A 20,343-nucleotide genomic window follows, 5' to 3' on the forward strand; every position below is an offset into this window, starting at 1 on the left:
TGATTAGCCTATTAGGTATATAAACCATACAAGTACAGGAAAATTTTAAGTTTATTATCACAAAGTAGAATTATCTCCATATCATGTAGCTACATTAAATAAATGATATTCAAATAAATGCAGTTAACAATGATGAAAAGAGACTTCTAATTATCTGTGTTTTGTTTAAGAACTTGAAAGTGATGTTAGGGACACAGTCATAGATGGCAGCACTGTATACAGTGATGGAGGTGGCATCTCTGTAGGAGAGAGAGAGATGGGGATTGAGCTGGCCTTGCTTCTAGGCAAATTGTAGGCTAGACTGACTTGAACTCTGTGTGAAAGCAACAGTGTTACAAAATGAATTGAAAGTGCAAGTATCATCCTGAACAATTTTGCTACATTTCTGGTAAAGTCATCAGGCCACATAGGAAGTTAAAAATTACTCCTTTTATGAGGAAAATGTATCATGCGTATGTCAGAGTTAAAAACTGATGATGAGGACAAGCCGTTCACACCATATGTATGCTGCAAAATGTATGTTGAAGGTGTGCAGTGCTGGAGCAAAAAGAAGCAGAAGCATTTCAGTTTTGGTGTGCCTATGATTTGGAGGGAGAAAAGAGCTCATACTACTAGCTGTTATTTCTGCATGACAAATTTACAGGGTAAGTTAATGATTTTGATTTTGAACTTAATATGTCTCTTTATCAGCACCTTTTAAAAAAATTAAAATAAGTATCTTATTTGAATTAATTTAATGAATATATCTGCCTTTACTTTCAGGTTTGACAAAAAAAGCAAAAAGACAAAAATAGAACCTAAAATATTCAGATGTCCCATCTGCCATAAAACCAGTGCCTCCATGGACCAGGAATTTTGATTCCAACATCCCCTGGTAACCAGGTAACCAGAGTGACTTTTCTGGCCCAGATGATGAAGTATATGAAGAGAATTTTGGGGATACTGGTGACATATATAAAGCCCCTTCATATTCTTGCCCATCAAAACCCATAACCCAAGCTGAATTGAATGATGTGACATGAGATCTATGCTTATCCAAAGAATTTGCCCAGTTACTAGGATCACATCTTCATGACAACAGACTGTTAGCTCCCGGAACAACCTTCTATTGGTACGGTAATTGTGAAGAAGAGATTCAACAGTATTTCAGAATGGATGAAGAAGCTTCTCTGGTTTACAGTCATGAAACTGGCTGTCTCATTGAAACTTTGGGTTTGGGGATAATGTGTACCTCTTCTGAATGGTGGTTTTTCATAGATTCATCAAGCACGCATTTGAAAGATGCACTACTCCACATTTATAATGTGATTGCTTCTGTTCCAGAGGGTCATTCAGTATCATAAATGAAACCTACAGTGGTATGGAATGTTCATTAACTGCTCTGAAATAAGAACACCACAACTGGAAGATATGGGGGGACTTAAGGTATATTTTGAGCTTAATATACTGTATGTGTAAAGTGTTAGTTTTGTAAATATGTCATACTAGACACAGATAAACATTAATACTATCTGTTACAGGTTGTGGCCATACTGCCAGTCTACAAGATGGCTAAACCAAATATCCATGCTCCCTATGCCTATAGGGCAACCAGGCAGATAAGAAGCACTATACACACCACATCTGGGAAGCAAGCCTACCCTGACACCAGGTTCCCACAACATTAAGTCTTAGAAAGATCAGCTAATAAAATATTTGTGGACATAATCACTGGTTCCTAGCCAATTCTTTGTCACTAAACTTTGAAAAAAACACACTACATGCAGTTCAGAACTTGTAAGGGGTGTCCTGCACTATATGCCCAACATATGATGACAAACAGATAGAAGAAGTGGACAGTGTTAAATTCTTGGGATTACAGCTTGATAATAAATTCAACTGGAAGGAGCACACCACAGAACTGCTGAAGCATCCAGATAAATCTCTACTGGCAATGCGAAATCTGTCAGACATAGGGGATATAAAAATGAAAAAGCTGGTGTACTATGCTTACTTTCACTTAATAATGTCATATGGGATTGTTTTTTGGAGTAATTCATCAAGCCAAGCTAAAGTTTTCTGGGCACAAAAATGTGCAATAAGAGTTATATATGGTGAGAACTCTAGAACATCCGGCAAAGGCCTGTTTAGGGAACTAGGGACACTAACTACTGCTTCCCAATATATTTATTCCTTAATGAAATTTGTCATTAAAAATATATCACTTTTTCAAACCAACAGCTCAGTTCATGGAATCAATGTTAGAAATAAGAATAATCTTCACAAGGATTTAAAGTCACTTACTCTTGTACAAAAAGGTGTGCATTATTCAGGAATATATATTTTCAATAACTTGCCAGCAGCCATAAAAAAAGCTTAACATCCAATGAAATTCAGTTTAAGAGAAGCCTAAAGGATTTATTGGTGGCCAACTTCTTCTACTCCACTGACGAATTTCTCAGTAGAATCAAGTGATTTTTGTGTGTGTGTGTGTGTGTGTGTGTGTGTGTTTATTACCTTATAAATTAAAAAAAACATTTTTTTTATTAAATTTTAAATTCAGTGCATTAGTGTGATCATAGTAAATAAGTGTTGTAAAATAATCCTTTCATATCGTGTTCATTAAAAAAAAAAAAAGACAATCATTCCACTTGGGGCCTGTGGAAGGTAAATTAGCTTATTTGTCTTTGTTGTAAATATTTGTCATGTATTATTGTTTTTCTGAAATGTTATACGTCCTGGAGGACCTCCCCACTACAGACCAATTAGAATTAAAGTAAATCTAATCTAATCCTAAACTAGGTCACAAGCTCTCATGGATTCTCAGTAACTTCTACATCCGCTGCTGCACATTAAACATGATTTGTTGATGTCCTTTACAAAGGCAGTGAACAAAGAAAGTAGGGCTTTTTCTTTCTTAAAAAAGAAATTTCCACATCAGTGAATCCAAACTTAATGCAAGTATTTTTGATGGTGCTCAGATCAGGGAGCTCATGAGGCATCCGTAGTTTGATGAGAGTATGGAAGACACAGGGAGGAATGTCTGATTAGTATCAAAATCAATAATAAAAAACTTTCTTGTTAACTATAGGAACCCATGGTATGAAGATGCTGCCAAGGGATTTCTGCAAAACTGCCAGGTTCTTGGTGCTTGAACATCAATAAAGATGCATTTTCTCAGCTCACATATAGATTACTTCCCCACCAACTTTGAAGATTATAGTGAAGAGCATGGTGAGCATTTTCATAGAGATATTAGTGTGATGGATGAGGGGGTGCCAGGATGTGAACGTACTTGCAGACTATTGCTGCCCCAAGAGAGACATTCCATATGCAAAAAACATACAAAAGTCCTTAAAAACAGCCTGTCTTCCATTAAAAGACATTACTTTATGATCTGAATATAATAGAGGGAAACATTCCACGCGGGAAAAATATATTTAAGATGATGTGACTTACCATACGAAAGCGCTGGCAGGTCGATAGAAACACAAACAAACACATACATACACACAAAATTCTAGCTTTCGCAACCAATGGTTGCTTCGTCAGGAAAGAGGGAAGGAGAGGGAAAGACGAAAGGATGTGGGTTTTAAGGGAGAGGGTAAGGAGTCATTCCAATCCCGGGAGCGGAAAGACTTACCTTAGGGGTAAAAAGGACAGGTATACACTCGCACACACACACATATCCATCCGCACATACACAGACGCAAGCAGACATCCTTTCGTCTTTCCCTCTTTCCTGACGAAGCAACCATTGGTTGCGAAAGCTAGAATTTTGTGTGTATGTATGTGTTTGTTTGTTTTTCTATCAACCTGCCAGCGCTTTCGTATGGTAAGTCACATCATCTTTACATTATGATCTCACATACATAATTTAGACTTAATAGAAATGCATATTTTTATTCAATGCTACACAGAATAGTAAGACTTCCATTATGTCAAATTGAAGTGAAAAAAAGAACTTGAAATATTAAGACAGGTTGCCCTTGCAAATGATTGTGACCCAGATATAGTTAACTCCATACATAGCAAAATTAAAACGATCAAAAGGAGCAAGAAACAGTAGGTAAAACTGACATCCGTAAAGGATAAGTATGCCACTATGAAATATATAGGCAAAACATTAGATAAAATCGAACATCTGTTTCATAGAAAAGGAGTTAAAATTTCATTTAGGACTTTCGATAATTTAAAAAGACTAGTATGTCATAACTTGCTACGGAAAAAGTAATAAATATAGTAAATCGAGGGTCTACAAAATATCATGTCATGAAAACGAAAAAACTATATCGGACAGACAGGCAGGTCCTTTGACGCAAGGTTTAAAGAGCACACATAATAAGACAACAGTAGGCTTACATATGCAAGAGGAGGGTCATAATATTGGTAACATCAACAAACAGCTTCAAATTCTACATGAAGTTACAAAAAGTCAGCAATTAGACATTTTAGAACAACTGGAGATTTATGTTATGAGATGCAGAGAACCTGACAAACTCCTCAATGAACAGAATGAATTTGCAACAGATGCATACTTCAACATTTACGACGATCTGTTCACCTGAGCGAATCGTTTTTACTACACACGTGCTTCAGCTGAGGATGGAGCCTTCCGGCAATCGAGTATTGCACTGTCTCGTGTGGGCTGCAGCAGATGTCAACAACCTTTAAGGTGGAGGAGCATCCCATCCACCTGCAGCAGAGCACTACACTCGTTGTCCTGCCTGTGTCGTCCCTGCCGTACTAATGGAAAATGGCATAAACTGGCAATCGCTGGAAATACAGCGCCATCGGGTGTCAGTAATACACTCTACAAGTGATATTACTATTTTCTTCTATAGCAATGCTTTCTCCTTGTTCTGAAATGTTATTTCACTGATTTAATGATCTATTCTGTAATTTAAAATTTTATATACATTTGACCTAAGTATTAATAGTAAATTTGTCATATTTTAGGCTTTTGAAAAATAAAGGTTATCTTATAGAGGATGCACACATCTAGCGCAAAGAGGGTGAACAAAATTTAAAAAAAATTTATACCTATATAAGACAGTGTTTTATATTTTATAGCTAGTTGACAATGCATGAACCTGTGATCACTGTATGCCGCATATAGGTATGAACTATATGTATTTCACATAAATTCAGTTAGACTACTAATAAGCCTGGTTAAATATTGTACTTATTTTTAGGTTTTAATATAAATTTTCTTTTGTATTGTTTTAGAATCTGAAGATGGTCATCGTATGGCCGAAACTGGTTATGACTGTGTCATAAGAATGTCTATAAATAAACAAAAAAAATTTACCTGTAATAGACCTCAATGCAAGACCTGTCCCATACATCCTTCCACCACCAACTCTAGCCCATTTACAAGCATCATCTATCCTATCGAATGCAGGGCTACCTGTGAAACCGATCAAGTAATCTACAAGCTAAACTGCAACCACTGTGTTTCATTCTACGTGGGCATGACAACCAACAAGTTGTCTGACCACATGAATGGCCACTGACAAACTATGGCCAAGAAACAGCTGGACCACCCAGTTGCTGAAAATGCTGCCCAACAAATGCTCTACATTTCAATGACTGTTTCATAGCCTGTGCCATCTGGATCCTTCCCATTAACACCAATTTTTCTGAACTGCATGGGTGAGAACTCTGCCTGCAATATACCCTACTTTCCTGTAACTCTTCTTGCCTCTACCTTTTTTAATCCTTGTCCTTACTCACCTAGCCCTTTCCACATTCCTACTCCAGCACTACACAGCCTTTTATTCCACCAATGCGCCCATAGTCTCTTTACTTCCCTTCTTTACTGCTGCTCCGCCCACCTCCCCCTGCCCTCCGTCTAACCTCCCGACTGTACCTGGGTGCCCTACACTATCCCCACCTCATCCCTGTATGCTCTCACAAGCAGCAGTTAACCATTCCCCACTCCTACCGAGTTACTCCTTCTCCTCTCCGCCCCCCCCCCCCTCCCTCCTACCCAGTTGCTTCTCCCAGCATGTGCTGCTGCTTGCGGCCTGACCTCAGCAATCAGAGACTGTGGTCGTTTGTGTGGATGTGTTGTGTGTGTAGATTGTGTAATTTTAATGAAGGCCATTTGGTAGAAAGCTTTGTTCGACAGTCTTTTTTGTTGTTCCTATTTGCGACTCAACATCTCTGCTATATGGTGAGTAGCAACTATCCTTTTCACAATATTCTCTCAAATCAGTCCTTTTTATTCATGGGATCCAGAAGACTTTAGATAGCAAAAAGAGTAGAGGTTGAGTTCCTTTTTTTCTGAAATACCTTAATCGTTGGTTGGTTGATTTTGGTGAGGGGACCAAACAGCAACACTATGGGTTCCATCGGATTAGGGAAGGAAGTCAGCCATGCCCTTTCTAAGGAACCATTCCAGCATTTGCCTAAACTGATTTGGGGAAATCATGGAAAACCTAAATCAGGATTGACAGATGTGGGTTTGAACCGTCAACCTCCTGAATGGGAGTCCAGTGTGCTAACCACTTCACCACCTCGTTCAGTAAATACCTTTAACACAATTCCACACTGAAACTAGTAAAAAAACAGGTATTTCATTTATTACACAACATATTTGATTGTATTGGAGTCTTTTTATCAAAAAGAACTCAGATCTCAGTACATCATTCTCATTCTGTAAACATATCAATGAAAATAAAAGATTTGGAAATTTGCAAGCCTTAGGAATCAATGGCTTGATCTTCTGACAGAAGAGCTGAAGGGAAAGGAAGAGGGATGAAAGAAAAGGACTGGAGAGATTTAGGAAATGCAAACAGTTATGGAAAATTTTCACAGAAAGATTAATTGAACAGGATGAGAAGAAATATTGCATACAAAAGTTATTATAAAATATATAAAGACTGGCACAGAGACTGATCATGTTTGCTTGTATAATGCTGAAGTATTACTAAAATCATCACAATCATCAAATATCTAAGAGTATCCACTTTCTGTGATTTGAAGTGGAATGACCACATACATGTTATTGCACATAAGGCAAGTGCTAGAATTAAGATTCCAAGGAACTGTTAATAAGTCACGAAGAAAATCATTTAAAAATCCTTAGAAGACTTTTAACCTAAGTATTGTTTGTCAGGATGGATTCCTTACCAAGTTGGAATAACAGATAAAATAAAAATATTTTAAAGAATGTGTAGTTCACAAGTGTTTATTTACACAGTGTGAGAGTACGTCAGGAAGGATCAACTATCTGCTGATGGACACACTAATGGGAAGCTATAGTGACTTAAACAGAGCATGACCACTCAAATAACCTGACTGGGAATCTGAGGCCATCTGAGGTAACAAGGGTGGCAGGCACATGGCAAGAGCAGCTACAGGCGACCTGTCTTGCCATTTCCCATTGTCAGCGCACTGGAAGATGGCTAATAAAGTCAGAAGCACTGACAGCATATATACAGAAAATCTCAAAAAACTGATCATAATACTCTTAAAATATAAAAATTACAGAGTTCTGACACTTGACTATTTCAATTTAGACATAAAACTAAAAATGGGAAGCACCTTTTAGATACATACTTCTACTGTCCAAACGACATACTAACCAGGCTCAATGCATGCTTAAATAATATAATCTGCACTATCAGCCAAATAAAACTGAATTTGGCACTGGAAACCTCACAATTCCAGATCATGTAGGGCTGCGGCTTAGGCGCCCCATAAACAACAAAACAGACAGTCGTTCAACTGAACCAGGAGAGATATTCAGACCAATCAATGAACACAAATTGAGCCAGTTAACAGTAAATCTTAACTACATAAATTTATATACAGTATTCACTACTGATATCTCTGTCAATGAGTCAATACAGGTATTTTTAGACTCATTAGTAGGAAAACTTGACTCATGTTCTCCAAATTATCACAAAAAAACACACAAAGCAGAACTGGTGTAACAAACCTCAACAGCTGAGGAATTGGTACACACACACTTGAGCAAGCTTAGGGAGGACATGATAGTACACTATGACAGATTGCAGTAGAGTCAATGCGATCAGGATACATACACAGCAGTGACAAGGGTGCATAAATCAGAAATTGGAGCAGCCAACAGAAAAGCCAATGCCAACTACATACCTAATTCAGTGAATAAGTGTAAAGCAGCATGGAAAGTTATTAAAACAACTATAAGCTCTGAAAATAAGCACAACAACATTCCAATTTAACCAAAAACCTTAAACACACACTTGACCAGTTTTAGCCCAACTAAAAATTACACTTAAGATGAAAATAAAGCTGTAGTTTTGCTCTCACCTCTAGATAGTAAGCCACATGACAGCTTCTGCTGGTCTCATGTATCCTACAGACAAGTTAGTGAAGCAATTGCCAAACTTAGCAATTCAAAAGCAGAAGATTTCTGTGAGTTTTCAAATTATGTAATAACAAATACAAAGAAAGAAATTCTACTGCTATTAACCAAAATAATCATCCAAATGTTAAATGAAGGAATCTTCCCATATTGTACAATTATCAATCCATCTCACTCATACCAATCATATAAATATATCTAAAAACAAAGATGACGTGACTTACCAAACGAAAGCGCTGGCAGGTCGATACACAAACAAACACAAACATACACACAAAATACCAGACTCTGAATGTGGCTCTCCAGCAGGGATACGACTTCCTCAAATCCTGCCCTGAAATGAGATCCATCCTTCATGAAATCCTCCCCACTCCACCAAGAATGTCTTTCCGCCGTCCACCTAACTTTCGTAACCTGTTAGTTCATCCCTATGAAAACCCCAAACCACCTTCCCTACCCTCTGGATCCTATCCTTGTAACCGCCCCCAGTGTAAAACCTGTCCCATGCACCCTCCCACCACCACCTAGTCCAGTCCTGTAACCCGGAAGGTGTACACGATCAAAGGCGTGTGAAAGCACCCACGTGATTTACCAACTGACCTGCCTACACTGTGATGCATTCTATGTGGGAATGACCAGCAACAAACTGTCCATTCGCATGAATGGACACAGGCAGACAGTGTTTGTTGGTAATGAGGATCACCCTGTGGCTAAACATGCCTTGGTGCACGGCCAGCACATCTTGGCACAGTGTTACACCATCCGGGTTATCTGGATACTTCCCACCAACACCAACCTATCCGAACTCCGGAGATGGGAACTTGCTCTTCAATATATCCTCTCTTCCCGTTACCCACCAGGCCTCAATCTCCGCTAATTTCAAGTTGCCGCCACTCATACCTCACCTGTCATTCAACAACATCTTTGCCTCTGCACTTCCGCCTCTACTGACATCTCTGCCCAAACTCTTTGTCTTTAAATATGTCTGCTTGTGTCTGTATATGTGTGGATGGATTTGTGTGTGTGTGCGAGTGTATACACGTCCTTTTTTCCCCCTAAGGTAAGTCTTTCCGCTCCCGGGATTGGAATGACTCCTTACCCTCTCCCTTAAAACCCACATCCTTTTGTCTTTCCCTCTTTCCTGATGAGGCAACAGTTTGTTGCGAAAGCTTGAATTTTGTGTGTATGTTTGTGTTTGTTTGTGTGTCTATCGACCTGCCAGCGCTTTCGTTTGGTAAGTCACATCATCTTTGTTTTTAGATATATTTTTCCCATGTGGAATGTTTCCCTCTATTATATTACAATCATATAAATACTTATACGACACTGTAAACACAAACATATGAACCAGCGCTTCAAGCAAAATAATCTACTTAGTTCCTCTCAATATGGTTCCAGACCTCATCTTTTCACTATGAAAGCAGTTGAGAACATCACAAAAATGTATGATTCTTTTGAGAGTAAGAAAACAACCTCTGCATCTCTTTTCAATTTGAGAAAAGCTTTTGATACTGTTTCTCATAGTATACTTATCAAAAAGCTTCTGTACTACAGACCTGGAGAGAATACTCTTCACCTTATTGAGTCATACCTAAGCAACAGAGAGCAGATGGTAGCTAAAAACAACCAAAGATCAGACTCATTACATGTTACAAAAGACATTCTACAGGGCTGGTACTGGGTTGAAGCAGTATTGTATGCAGATAATATAGCTCTAATCACACAAGTTGATGATCTAGAGGAGCTGCAACATAATGTACAGAAAGCAATAGACCAATGCACTAATTGGTTCTGGGAAAATTATTTACAAATGAATAATAATAAAACTAAAGATGCTGTTTTCAGTTTAAGTGCACAGAACTTAAAATAATTAAACTGTTAGGTTTCTACATATATCAAAAAACTCAGCTCGGTGAGTCACATAAAAAATTTGTGCTCCAAACTGTCTCAAGTGATTTATCTGGTATGCAAATTGAGGAATAATGTAAGTAAAACCCTCTTGTTGTTATTGTCATTGTTGTGGTCTTCAGTTCAAAGACTGGTTTGATGCAGCTCTCCATGCTAGTCTATCCTGCGAGCCTCTTCATCTCTGAATAACTACTGTAACCTATATCTTTCTGAATCTGCTTACTGTATTCATCTCTTGGTTCCCTCTATGATTTCTAACCTCCTCATGCTTCTCTCCAACACTAAATTGGTGATCTGTTAACATCTCAGAATGTGTCCTATCAACTGATCCCTTCTTTCGGTCAAGTTGTGCCACAAATATCTTGCCTCCAAAGTTGTGCCACAAGTATCTTGCCTCCACAGTTCTATTCAGTACCTCCTCATTAGTTATGTGATCTACCTATCTAATCTTCAGCGTTCTTCTGTAGCACCACATTTTGAATGCTTCTATTCTCTTTTTATCTAAACTGTTTATTGTACATGTTTCACTTTCATGCATGGCTGCACTCCATACAAATACCTTCAGAAATGACTTCCTAAAACTTAAATCTATATTCAATGTTAAGAAATTTCTCTCCTTCAAAAATGCTTTCTTGCCACTGCCAGTTTACATTTTATGTCCTCTCTATTCAGGCATCATCAGTTACTTTGCTGTCCAAATAGCTACTACTGTAAGTGTCTAGTTCTCTAATCTGAGTCCCTTAGCAACACTTGATTTAATTTGACTGCATTCCATTATCCTTTTTTTTTTTTTTTTGCTTTTGTTGATGTTCATCTTATATCCTTCCTTCAAGACACTGTCTATTCTGTTTAACTGCTCTTCCAAATCCTTTGTTGTCTCTGACAGAATTTCAATGTCACCAGGAAGCACAAGAGTTTTTATTTCTTCTCCCTAATCTTTAATTTTGACTGGAATACTCTCTTTCAAATTCTAAAGGTGGCAGGGGTAAAATATAGGGAGCGAAAGGCTATTTACAATTTGTACAGAAACCAAATGGCAGTTATAAGAGTCGAGGGACATGAAAGGGAAGCAGTGGTTGGTAAGGGAGTAAGACAGGGTTGTAGCCTCTCCCCGATGCTGTTCAATCTGTATATTGAGCAAGCACTAAAGGAAACAAAAGAAAAATTCGGAGTAGGTATTAAAATTCATGGAGAAGAAATAAAAACTTTGAGGTTCGCCGATGACATTGTAATTCTGTCAGAGACAGCAAAGGACTTGGAAGAGCAGTTGAATGGAATGGACAGTGTCTTGAAAGGAGGATATAAGATGAACATCAACAAAAGCAAAACAAGGATAATGGAATGTAGTCTAATTAAGTCGGGTGATGCTGAGGGAATTAGATTAGGAAATGAGGCACTTAAAGTAGTAAAGGAGTTTTGCTATTTGGGGAGCAAAATAACTGATGATGGTCGAAGTAGAGAGGATATAAAATGCAGGCTGGCAATGGCAAGGAAAGCGTTTCTGAAGAAGAGAAATTTGTTAACATCCAGTATTGATTTAAGTGTCAGGAAGTCATTTCTGAAAGTATTCGTATGGAGTGTAGCCATGTATGGAAGTGAAACATGGACAATAAATAGTTTGGACAAGAAGAGAATAGAAGCTTTCGAAATGTGGTGCTACAGAAGAATGCTGAAGATTAGATGGGTAGATCACATAACTAATGAGGAAGTATTGAATAGGATTGGGGAGAAGAGAAGTTTGTGGCACAACTTGACCAGAAGAAGGGATTGGTTGGTAGGACATGTTCTGAGGCATCAAGGGATCACCAATTTAGTATTGGAGGGCAGCGTGGAGGGTAAAAATCGTAGAGGGAGACCAAGAGATGAATACACTAATCAGATTCAGAAGGATGTAGGTTGCAGAAGGGACTGGGAGATGAAAAAGCTTGCACAGGATAGAGTAGCATGGAGAGCTGCATTAAACCAGTCTCAGGACTGAAGACCACAACAACAACAACAATCTTTAATTCCTACTCCAAATTTTTCTTTGGTTTCCTTTACTGCTTGTTCAACGTATATATTGAATAATGTCAGGGATAGGCTACAGCCCTGTCACATTCCCTTTCCAACCACTGCCTCTTTTAGTGTATGCATACTTTGCACCTTTCCACTCCCACCTTAGCTATGGAACTCTTCTAAGGGGTAACTGCCTCGGATCAAAAATTGTATTCAAATGGAAAAAAAGGCGATCAGGTGCACAGCAGTACTTGACTGCAAGAGATTCTTATACATATTACCTCAAAGACCTCTGTATTAAGATAGTCCCTAGCCTCTGTATATAAAGCTGCCTTCTCAGTGTTAAAGAGAATTTAAATAATTTTAACCTTAGGATGTCTATACACAAATACAATACAAGAAATGGATGGTCAACTGATATATCCTACAGCAGGCTAGCTAAGGTTCACAACAGCTGCAAATATCTAGACCCCAGATTTTTCAATAGACCTCCAAAAGCTATCAATTCTGCCCCATACAGAACATTTAAAATTGTTTTAGCAGAGTGGTTTAAGAAGAAAGCATTCTATTCCATAAAAGGAGTATGAGGAATCAGATTTAAGTGACGTAAAGTTCTGACTAATTACCGTCATATTAAGTTGTAATAAATCATTAGTTAAACGGTCCTTGCCTATATATAGTTTTCGAATTACACAATCTGTAAGAATGTGTCACTGATTTAAATCATGAAATTTGCCTCATGTCTCTTACTTTTATACGTAAATATTTACATTAATAATGTGTAAAAGGTTTGAAAGTGAATAACAATATTGAACTCAATACTTTTTTTTAATGGTTCATAGAATTACCAGCATTTTTGTGACTGCCACGCTTATATGAATTGGTTAGTGTGTCATAAAACACTACATGACATTAAAAAATTCAATTTACAGTAGCTTTATACAAGAAAAATATGTGACAGAGTATAACAAATATATCGAAGACAAACACAGTAACTCATGACCTAAAAGTGAGCCTGCCACACTTAGTAAGATACCGTGTAACTTAATAATAGGTTTTATTTGTAACTAGTTTTTCAGCCCTGGCTTTGACTGTGTGTGCATATGTTACACATCTCGTCCTTCCCCTCCATTCACTGTCCCCTCTCTCAGTCCATATCTCCTCCCCCTTCTGTCTGTCCATCTCCTTCTCCCCCTCCATCCACTTTCCCCTCTCTCTGTCCGATATCTCCTCCCCCTTCTCTCTGTTCATCTCCTTCTCCCCTCTGTTTTCATCTCATATCCCCCCCCCTCCCTCTCCATTTCATCTTCCTTCCTATATTTTTCTATCTTCTCAAGCCCCTCTTTCTGTCCGTCTCCCCCTGCCCCTCTCTCTGTTCATCTATTCCTCCCCTTTCTATCTCCTCTTTGCCCATATTTCTGTCCTCCTTTTCCTCCACCTCTCTCTATCCATCTCATCCTTCCTTCTCTGCTCTGCTCAGTTATTCCCACTCACATGTATACTGCCCAGAACACAACATGCCGGTACTGCAGGAGTCAAGGTGTCAGGCATTGACAACCCTTTTCATTCCTACCTCAATCCCTATGTAAGCGAGGTAGTTCATACCTCCACAGCACCGCATAACTTAATAATAGGTTTTATCTGTAGCTAGCCTTTCAGCTGTCTTCGACAGTGTATGCGTATTTTACACATATTGAACACATCTTCTCCTCCTCCCCCTCCATCCACTTTCCCCTCTCTCTGTCCATTATCTCCTCCCCCTTCTCTCTGTCCATCTCGTCCTCCCCTCTGTTTTCATCTCATATTCTCCACCCTCCCCCTCTCTAAATCTCATCTTCCTTCCACTTATTTTTCTATCTCCTCAAGCCCCTCTTTCTGTCTGTCTCCTCCTGCACCTCTCTCTCTTCATCTATTCCTCCCCTTTCTATCTCCTCTTTGCCCATATTTCTGTCCTCCTTTTCCTCCATCTCTCTCTATCTATCTCACCCCTCTTCCTCTTCTCTGCTCAGTTATTCCCACCTGCATGTATACTGCCCAGAACACATTTTGATACTAACCACACAACATGCTGCTACTGCAGGAGTCAAGGTGTCAGGCATTAACAACCCTTTTCACTCCTACCTCGTGCCCTATGGGAGCGAGGTAGTTCATACCCCCACAGCACTTCTTTCCAGGCAATATGTGGCATGCAGACCACATTTTAATGAAATTAACTCTGTGGAGGAGATGTGGAAATATACGCACACATAAATCCATTATTGTATAAAACTAGCCTTTTACCCATGACTTCGCCCATGTATGGCATACATATTGCTCACATCTTCTGCCCCCCTCTCTATGTCCATATCATCCCTCTCTATTTCCACACCCTCCTTACCCCATCTCTCCATCCATCCTCCTCTCCTTGTGTCTTTCTATCTTCTCTACCCATCTCTCCCTGTCCATCTCCTCCAACCACTCTGTCTCTTCATCTCCTATTTACACCTCTATCAGTTTCCATCTCCTGCTGCACCACTTCCTCTTCCTTCCCTACATTCTTCCATCTCTGTTCATCTTCTACTTGCCCTCTCTCTGTGACCACCTCTGCCTCCTCCATTACCTCTGTCTATCCCCCCCAGCCCCTCTATCTTTTTAAAGCCTCCTGCCCTACTTCCTATTTCACCTATCCACTAAACTCTCCATTTTCCACCTACCTCATGCCCCCCCCCCCCCCCCCCCCGGTCATGAGAGTAGAAATGGCTGTAAACCCGTGACATCTAGGGTGCCTGGTGTGCTAGTAGTATCAGAATGCGTTCCAAGTGTATACATGTGGAAGATCACAGCTGAATACAGAGGGGGAGGAAGAGATGGACAATGAGATGGGGTAGGATTACATGGACAGAGAAACAGAGGAGGAGAAGAAAGACAGACAGATAAAAGTGGGAAGATGAAATGGACGGAGGGGGAGGAGGAGATAGAAAGAGGAAGGAGAGATGGGCATAGAGAAGGGGAGTCAGTGATGAACAGAAGGAGGGGGAGATGTATAAAGAGAAAGGGTAGAAGGAGATGGACAAATACAGGGAGGAGGAGATGGACAGTGAGAGGGGAGGACAAAATGGTCAGACACACCACCCACCCTCTTCTCTTTTTCCTCAGTCTCACTACACCTCCTTCTTCCCCCTGCCTCTTACACTTCCTGCATCTCCCTGACCATTTCCTCCTCTCTCTGTCCATCCCCTTCTCCACCATCTGTCCACCTCCTTTCCTCTGTCTGTTCATCAACTCCTCCCCCACCCTCTCTCTCTCTCTCTCTCTCTCTCTGTCCATCTACTACTCCCACTCTATCTGTCTATCACCTCCTCCCCCTTTGCACTACCCAGCTTATCCCCCCCCCCCCCTTGTTCTGCTGTGCCCATCCTCACATACATCCCCTGGAACGAGACATAGGCTGTTCTTACCTCACAATATTTCTTTCCAAATAAATAGTGTGTGACCAAATTGGCTGAAATTGATTTAGGAGATATAGAACACACATATACAATTTTATAAATGTGAATTGCAGGAGCTATACAAGCCAATGGATATCGTGGCAGTGATCAAAGAAAGAAGACTGAGGTGGTACGGACACGTAATGCGTCAAGAAGGCCAGATCATTAGGCAGAAGATATTAGAGGCAAAAGACCATGGGGAAGACCACGACTCCGATGGATTGATCAGGTCAGAGAGGATATGAGTGCACTGGGGCTGTCTGAAGAAGAATACGTGGACTGAGGACACTGATTGGTGAGGCCAAAGACTGACTACATTTTGTGTGGCCAATGCAGTAAGTATATGGTATCATGACATCAGCACGAGAAACAGCGATTTTTGCTTCAAATATAATTGTAACTTTAGTTTATCAGATTGTTTACTATAAGACCTTACAAAAACTGCAAATATTTGACTGAAATGGAGCTGGGAAGTGACTTTGCTTGAGTACACATTACAAAATTCCTTGCACTGAATTTATCACCAGTCTATTTATTCGTTTATTACATATTCAAGTTGCAAATCTGTCTTAATTTGAAACACCACTGCCTCAGTAGAATGAGATTTAGTCCACTGTGCGGCACATGGCATATCTCGTTAACTCAACATAGCTATCGCATGATGAATATTCCAACAAATAAAACCAAACTGCCCCAGAGCAAGAGCAAATCAGTGGTAAGTACTGGTCTTGATCTATATACTCGGTTCCCACACTACATACACTAGTGTAATGACAGTGACATTAAAATTAGAGTAATCTGGATTTACATATAAGTGTACTGAGATTTGTTTTTCCTGTATATTGCCCATGAATTACACAAGAAGAGGATACAATGATACTGGTATTCTATTACCATCCGTACACACCATATATAGGCTTTCCAAATGTAGACACAAACACAGAAAGCAAATTGTTGTACCGGTACTTACATGGAGTAAATAAAATTGTTTTAGGTGCTCTACTACAGAAAAATTAAACCTAAAATATAAAATTTCACATACTGCTGCTTTCATAAGAATGACTACATGCTATGTACCCGTGTATTCTGCTGTGTACCAGAGCAGTTGAAAAGTTTGATTTTATTTCACATTATGATACAGTCAACATGCAGAACAATTTTAAAACCACCAAATACACCAACACTTATGGTATTGTGTGCTAGGGACTCTGATATACTGTAACCTTCTGATTACAAATCTGTTTTAAAGGTTCAAGTGGGCTTATGCCAACATGCTCCTCTACCAGTTCTGATGACATGCATCTTCTAACTGCGAAAGTGTGTTCCCACAGATTTTAGATACACCTGTTTAGTGGTCTCTTTTTGATTATTGATGGTTTCATGTGTAAAATACGCGAGAACCTATATCTCTTAAAAAATTATTTGCAAACTCCTACTTTTCCATTTATAGTTGGTATAGATGATGGTAGTATTTCTCTTTGGCTTTTACAGAACATATTATTGTCAACGAAACACTGTACCTGTCTTGAATTACCTGGTAAATGTCAGGATCATTTAAAATTTTGCTAACATGAAAGTAAAACACACTTATTCACAACTTTTATTTAAATACATGGCCCCACAGTACACACATTTTACACATCGAAAGCTATTACAAAGTTCATCAGGTAATACACATCACACAAACAGCTCTTATTTAAATCTGAACAGAAGTACAAATATATCTTATATGTATATGTTTATATAAAAATTCAGGTAGAATGTTTATGTTATTTACAGAAAATTATTTGTACACACATATAAATAAATTAATGTATATGACCTCTGAGTGATGATAATTTTAATGGAGTATGAAATCACAGGTAAAGATCAGTCATTATAAGAATATAAAAAAGACAAAAAAGTCTTAATGACACAAACAGGTCTGCACTTAGATCACAAAACAAATCGTAAATGCAATGAATTAAAACCAACTTCCACTACCAAGTTTATTGGTGAGTCCACCAATACCCTTTCCAAATACATTTCCGACCCTACCAACAACATTTGTTGTTACATTAGTTATCTTTGAGACATAATTTCCATCTTCACCAACTGTTTCTCGAACTGTGATCTTTGATTTAGTTTTTGTACCACCGTCATCACTGCCTGTTTCAACATATTTTGCAGATTCTTCCTCCTGACAACTGCTCATTGTGAGAGCACATGTGGCTTCCTCTGTCTGCATTCTTTGGGAAATCCTTTGATAAGTTTTTGAATTTAATTTATCTTCCATAACACCTTGCAGTTCAAAGTCCGAGTACAGTTTTTTAACTATGTGTGCCAAACACGTACACTGATAAAAATGCAAAGATCGGTCTAACCTCTCAGAAAGCCAGTTGCACAATAACTGTGTCTGGGCTGTGTACCACTGTTCGAAGAAATTTAAGATCCACAATTCATCACTAACTTTGCTTCTTATTTGGTCCATACAGTTATGGGTAAAGTTAACATATGCTTGACCCAAATCTTTTCCAGAACCTGACACATTTGCAAAGCTTAACACTGATCCAATCAAACTTCCTTCATCATATCTTGAAAGTTTTGACAGTGTTGTTTCCAAAACAGAGAGAAGCTTGTTTATCATGCCCTGCTTCATAGAAGCAGATGTTTTTTCAATAAGGTCATCAATTTTGGTGTGGTACTGATGGACATCTACACCATCAACTGCACACAGACTAAATGACTGATTTTTTGCATCAAGAATAACGTTCACCATAGCACACATTTCGGATGGAATGATATAGTCTGTTGAAGTAAATGTGACACCTTTCTTCAACCACTGTTGAAATGCAGCTTCTGTTCTTTGAATACAGGACTCTATCATATCACAAGCCATCAGTTTCAGCCTTTGTTCTAAATGCTGTCTAAATTCATTATCTGGCCAATGCAAATCTCTTATGAAAGACTGTAATGCATCCAACTTCCAGAATAAATCTTCTGATGTAGCACATCCATTTCCTTTTGCTTCCCATCTCTCCTTTTCAAACCCTTTGTGGATTGACTGTGCAATGGATGATTCCATTAAGTCAACATACCTTACTACAAGAGGAGCAAATGTATCCCGGAGATGCTGATGGAACCTTCCATTCTTTAAGTTGTCATCTGTTCTTAGATAATCATTCATTACCTGGAAGAGGGGGAATGAATCCCAGGTGTCTGGGGGCTGCTCCGCCAATACCTGATCCATGTCAACTGCAAACAGTGACCAAAATATTTCAGCATGTTCCACAAGTAGGTCACTGAACCACGCAAAAGCTTCTGCATAGTGTTCTTCATTCTGTCGGAGGAGATCGACACAAAGCTCAGCAAGATGTATGAGATCATCCAACTTCCTACTAGGTGACACGATTATCTCACCATTTAGTTCATCGTCTGTTTTAACTTCTTCTGACAGTCTCATATAGTTAACAAGGGCAGCCTTTTCCAAGCACTTTTTTATCATTCCACGAACTTCCTCTGGAGGCACTGGAGTAACAACGTCTTTCATTAAGACACGTTCGAGAAGAGAGAGTGTTGCTTTTAAAGCCCCTTCTGGTCTTCCAAAAGGAAAACAGTACCTAAAGCTAGTTATCTGATTTTCAAGCAAAATTCTGAGGCGTGCTTTAACTTCTTGAAATTTCTCATTTTCTTCATGAGTTACAGTTCCAACACCATCCGGTCTGTTTCCATGAACGTGGCTTGCACAAAATGCAAAACTGTAATGAATAAGAGTCGGGTCTATCATTATTCCTTTTTCAGCTCGATCCAGTAAATCACTCAGGTAGCACAAATGGCGATAACAACCGCGCACACCGTACCTTGCACAGTATTCATCCAACACAAAGACTTGTCCTGGACTAAACCAACCCAGAGAGCAATATGGATCACCAAGTCTATAATCAAGTGTCAACGTTTGTAATAACTTAAACAGTGAAGAATGATCAAATTTACAAGGATCAGCTGAGATGAACTCTTCCATTCCATGTTTCCTTGCTCTGTCAGCATCTCCTTGAATTTTAGATATGGTAGAATTTTTAGCAGCATGAGTTATAGGGGGTGTTGGTTTATGGGACTGACCAGTTGCTCTATAAATGGCCATTACCCATAAATGGCATTCATTTTCATCATCACTTGCATACACTATACTGTCTCCCTCTTTTACTGCTTTAAAAAAGAATCTACCACCTTCTAAATCTGCTGTAGGTTCAATATAATCAACTGTATAGCCATCAAGCTGCATCATCTCTGAGGGTTCTGACTTCTTTTCTTTATAGCTACACATGGCAAATGTATACTGAGAAACTTGAACCAGAACAAAATACCTTTTCTTCCACTTCTTCCACACAAATTTTCCAATGGCATACAGATAACCACAGTGCTTCATGTTGAGAGGTTTGTCCATCCTGCAAGCAATTTTAATGCGCAGATCACGGTCTTGTACATTTTTTGGAACTGTCATTCTATGCCATTCTGGAGCTTTTGAGGACAGGGGTGTAGGATGCAAAATGACCTTACCCAGTTCTTTATCTTCCAGAGCCAGCATTCCTGGATTTTCTGTGAAAAGCTTTACTTTCACAGCCGGTAAGGGATGTGAGGTAGAAAAGTCACCCTGAGTGT

At 39.1% G+C, this 20,343-nt stretch overlaps 1 protein-coding gene across 4 annotated transcripts in view; it reads right to left on the reverse strand.

Moving 5' to 3' along the window:
- Window positions 1–17,319: 17,319 nt before the first annotated feature.
- Window positions 17,320–20,343, reverse strand: part of LOC124804635 (calcium-dependent secretion activator) — a 19,786-nt gene continuing 16,762 nt past the window's right edge. For 3 of the 4 annotated variants that reach the window (XM_047264849.1, XM_047264851.1, XM_047264850.1), the window contains exon 2: window positions 17,320–20,343. This exon is cut by the window's right edge and continues 1,434 nt beyond it. In XM_047264849.1, coding sequence (XP_047120805.1) covers window positions 17,669–20,343 — 2,675 coding nt within the window. In that variant the 3' untranslated portion in view covers window positions 17,320–17,668. The other variant, XM_047264847.1, reaches the window with a different exon arrangement.

The sequence above is a fragment of the Schistocerca piceifrons genome, chromosome 7 (assembly GCF_021461385.2).
Source record: "Schistocerca piceifrons isolate TAMUIC-IGC-003096 chromosome 7, iqSchPice1.1, whole genome shotgun sequence".
NCBI lineage: Eukaryota > Metazoa > Arthropoda > Insecta > Orthoptera > Acrididae > Schistocerca > Schistocerca piceifrons.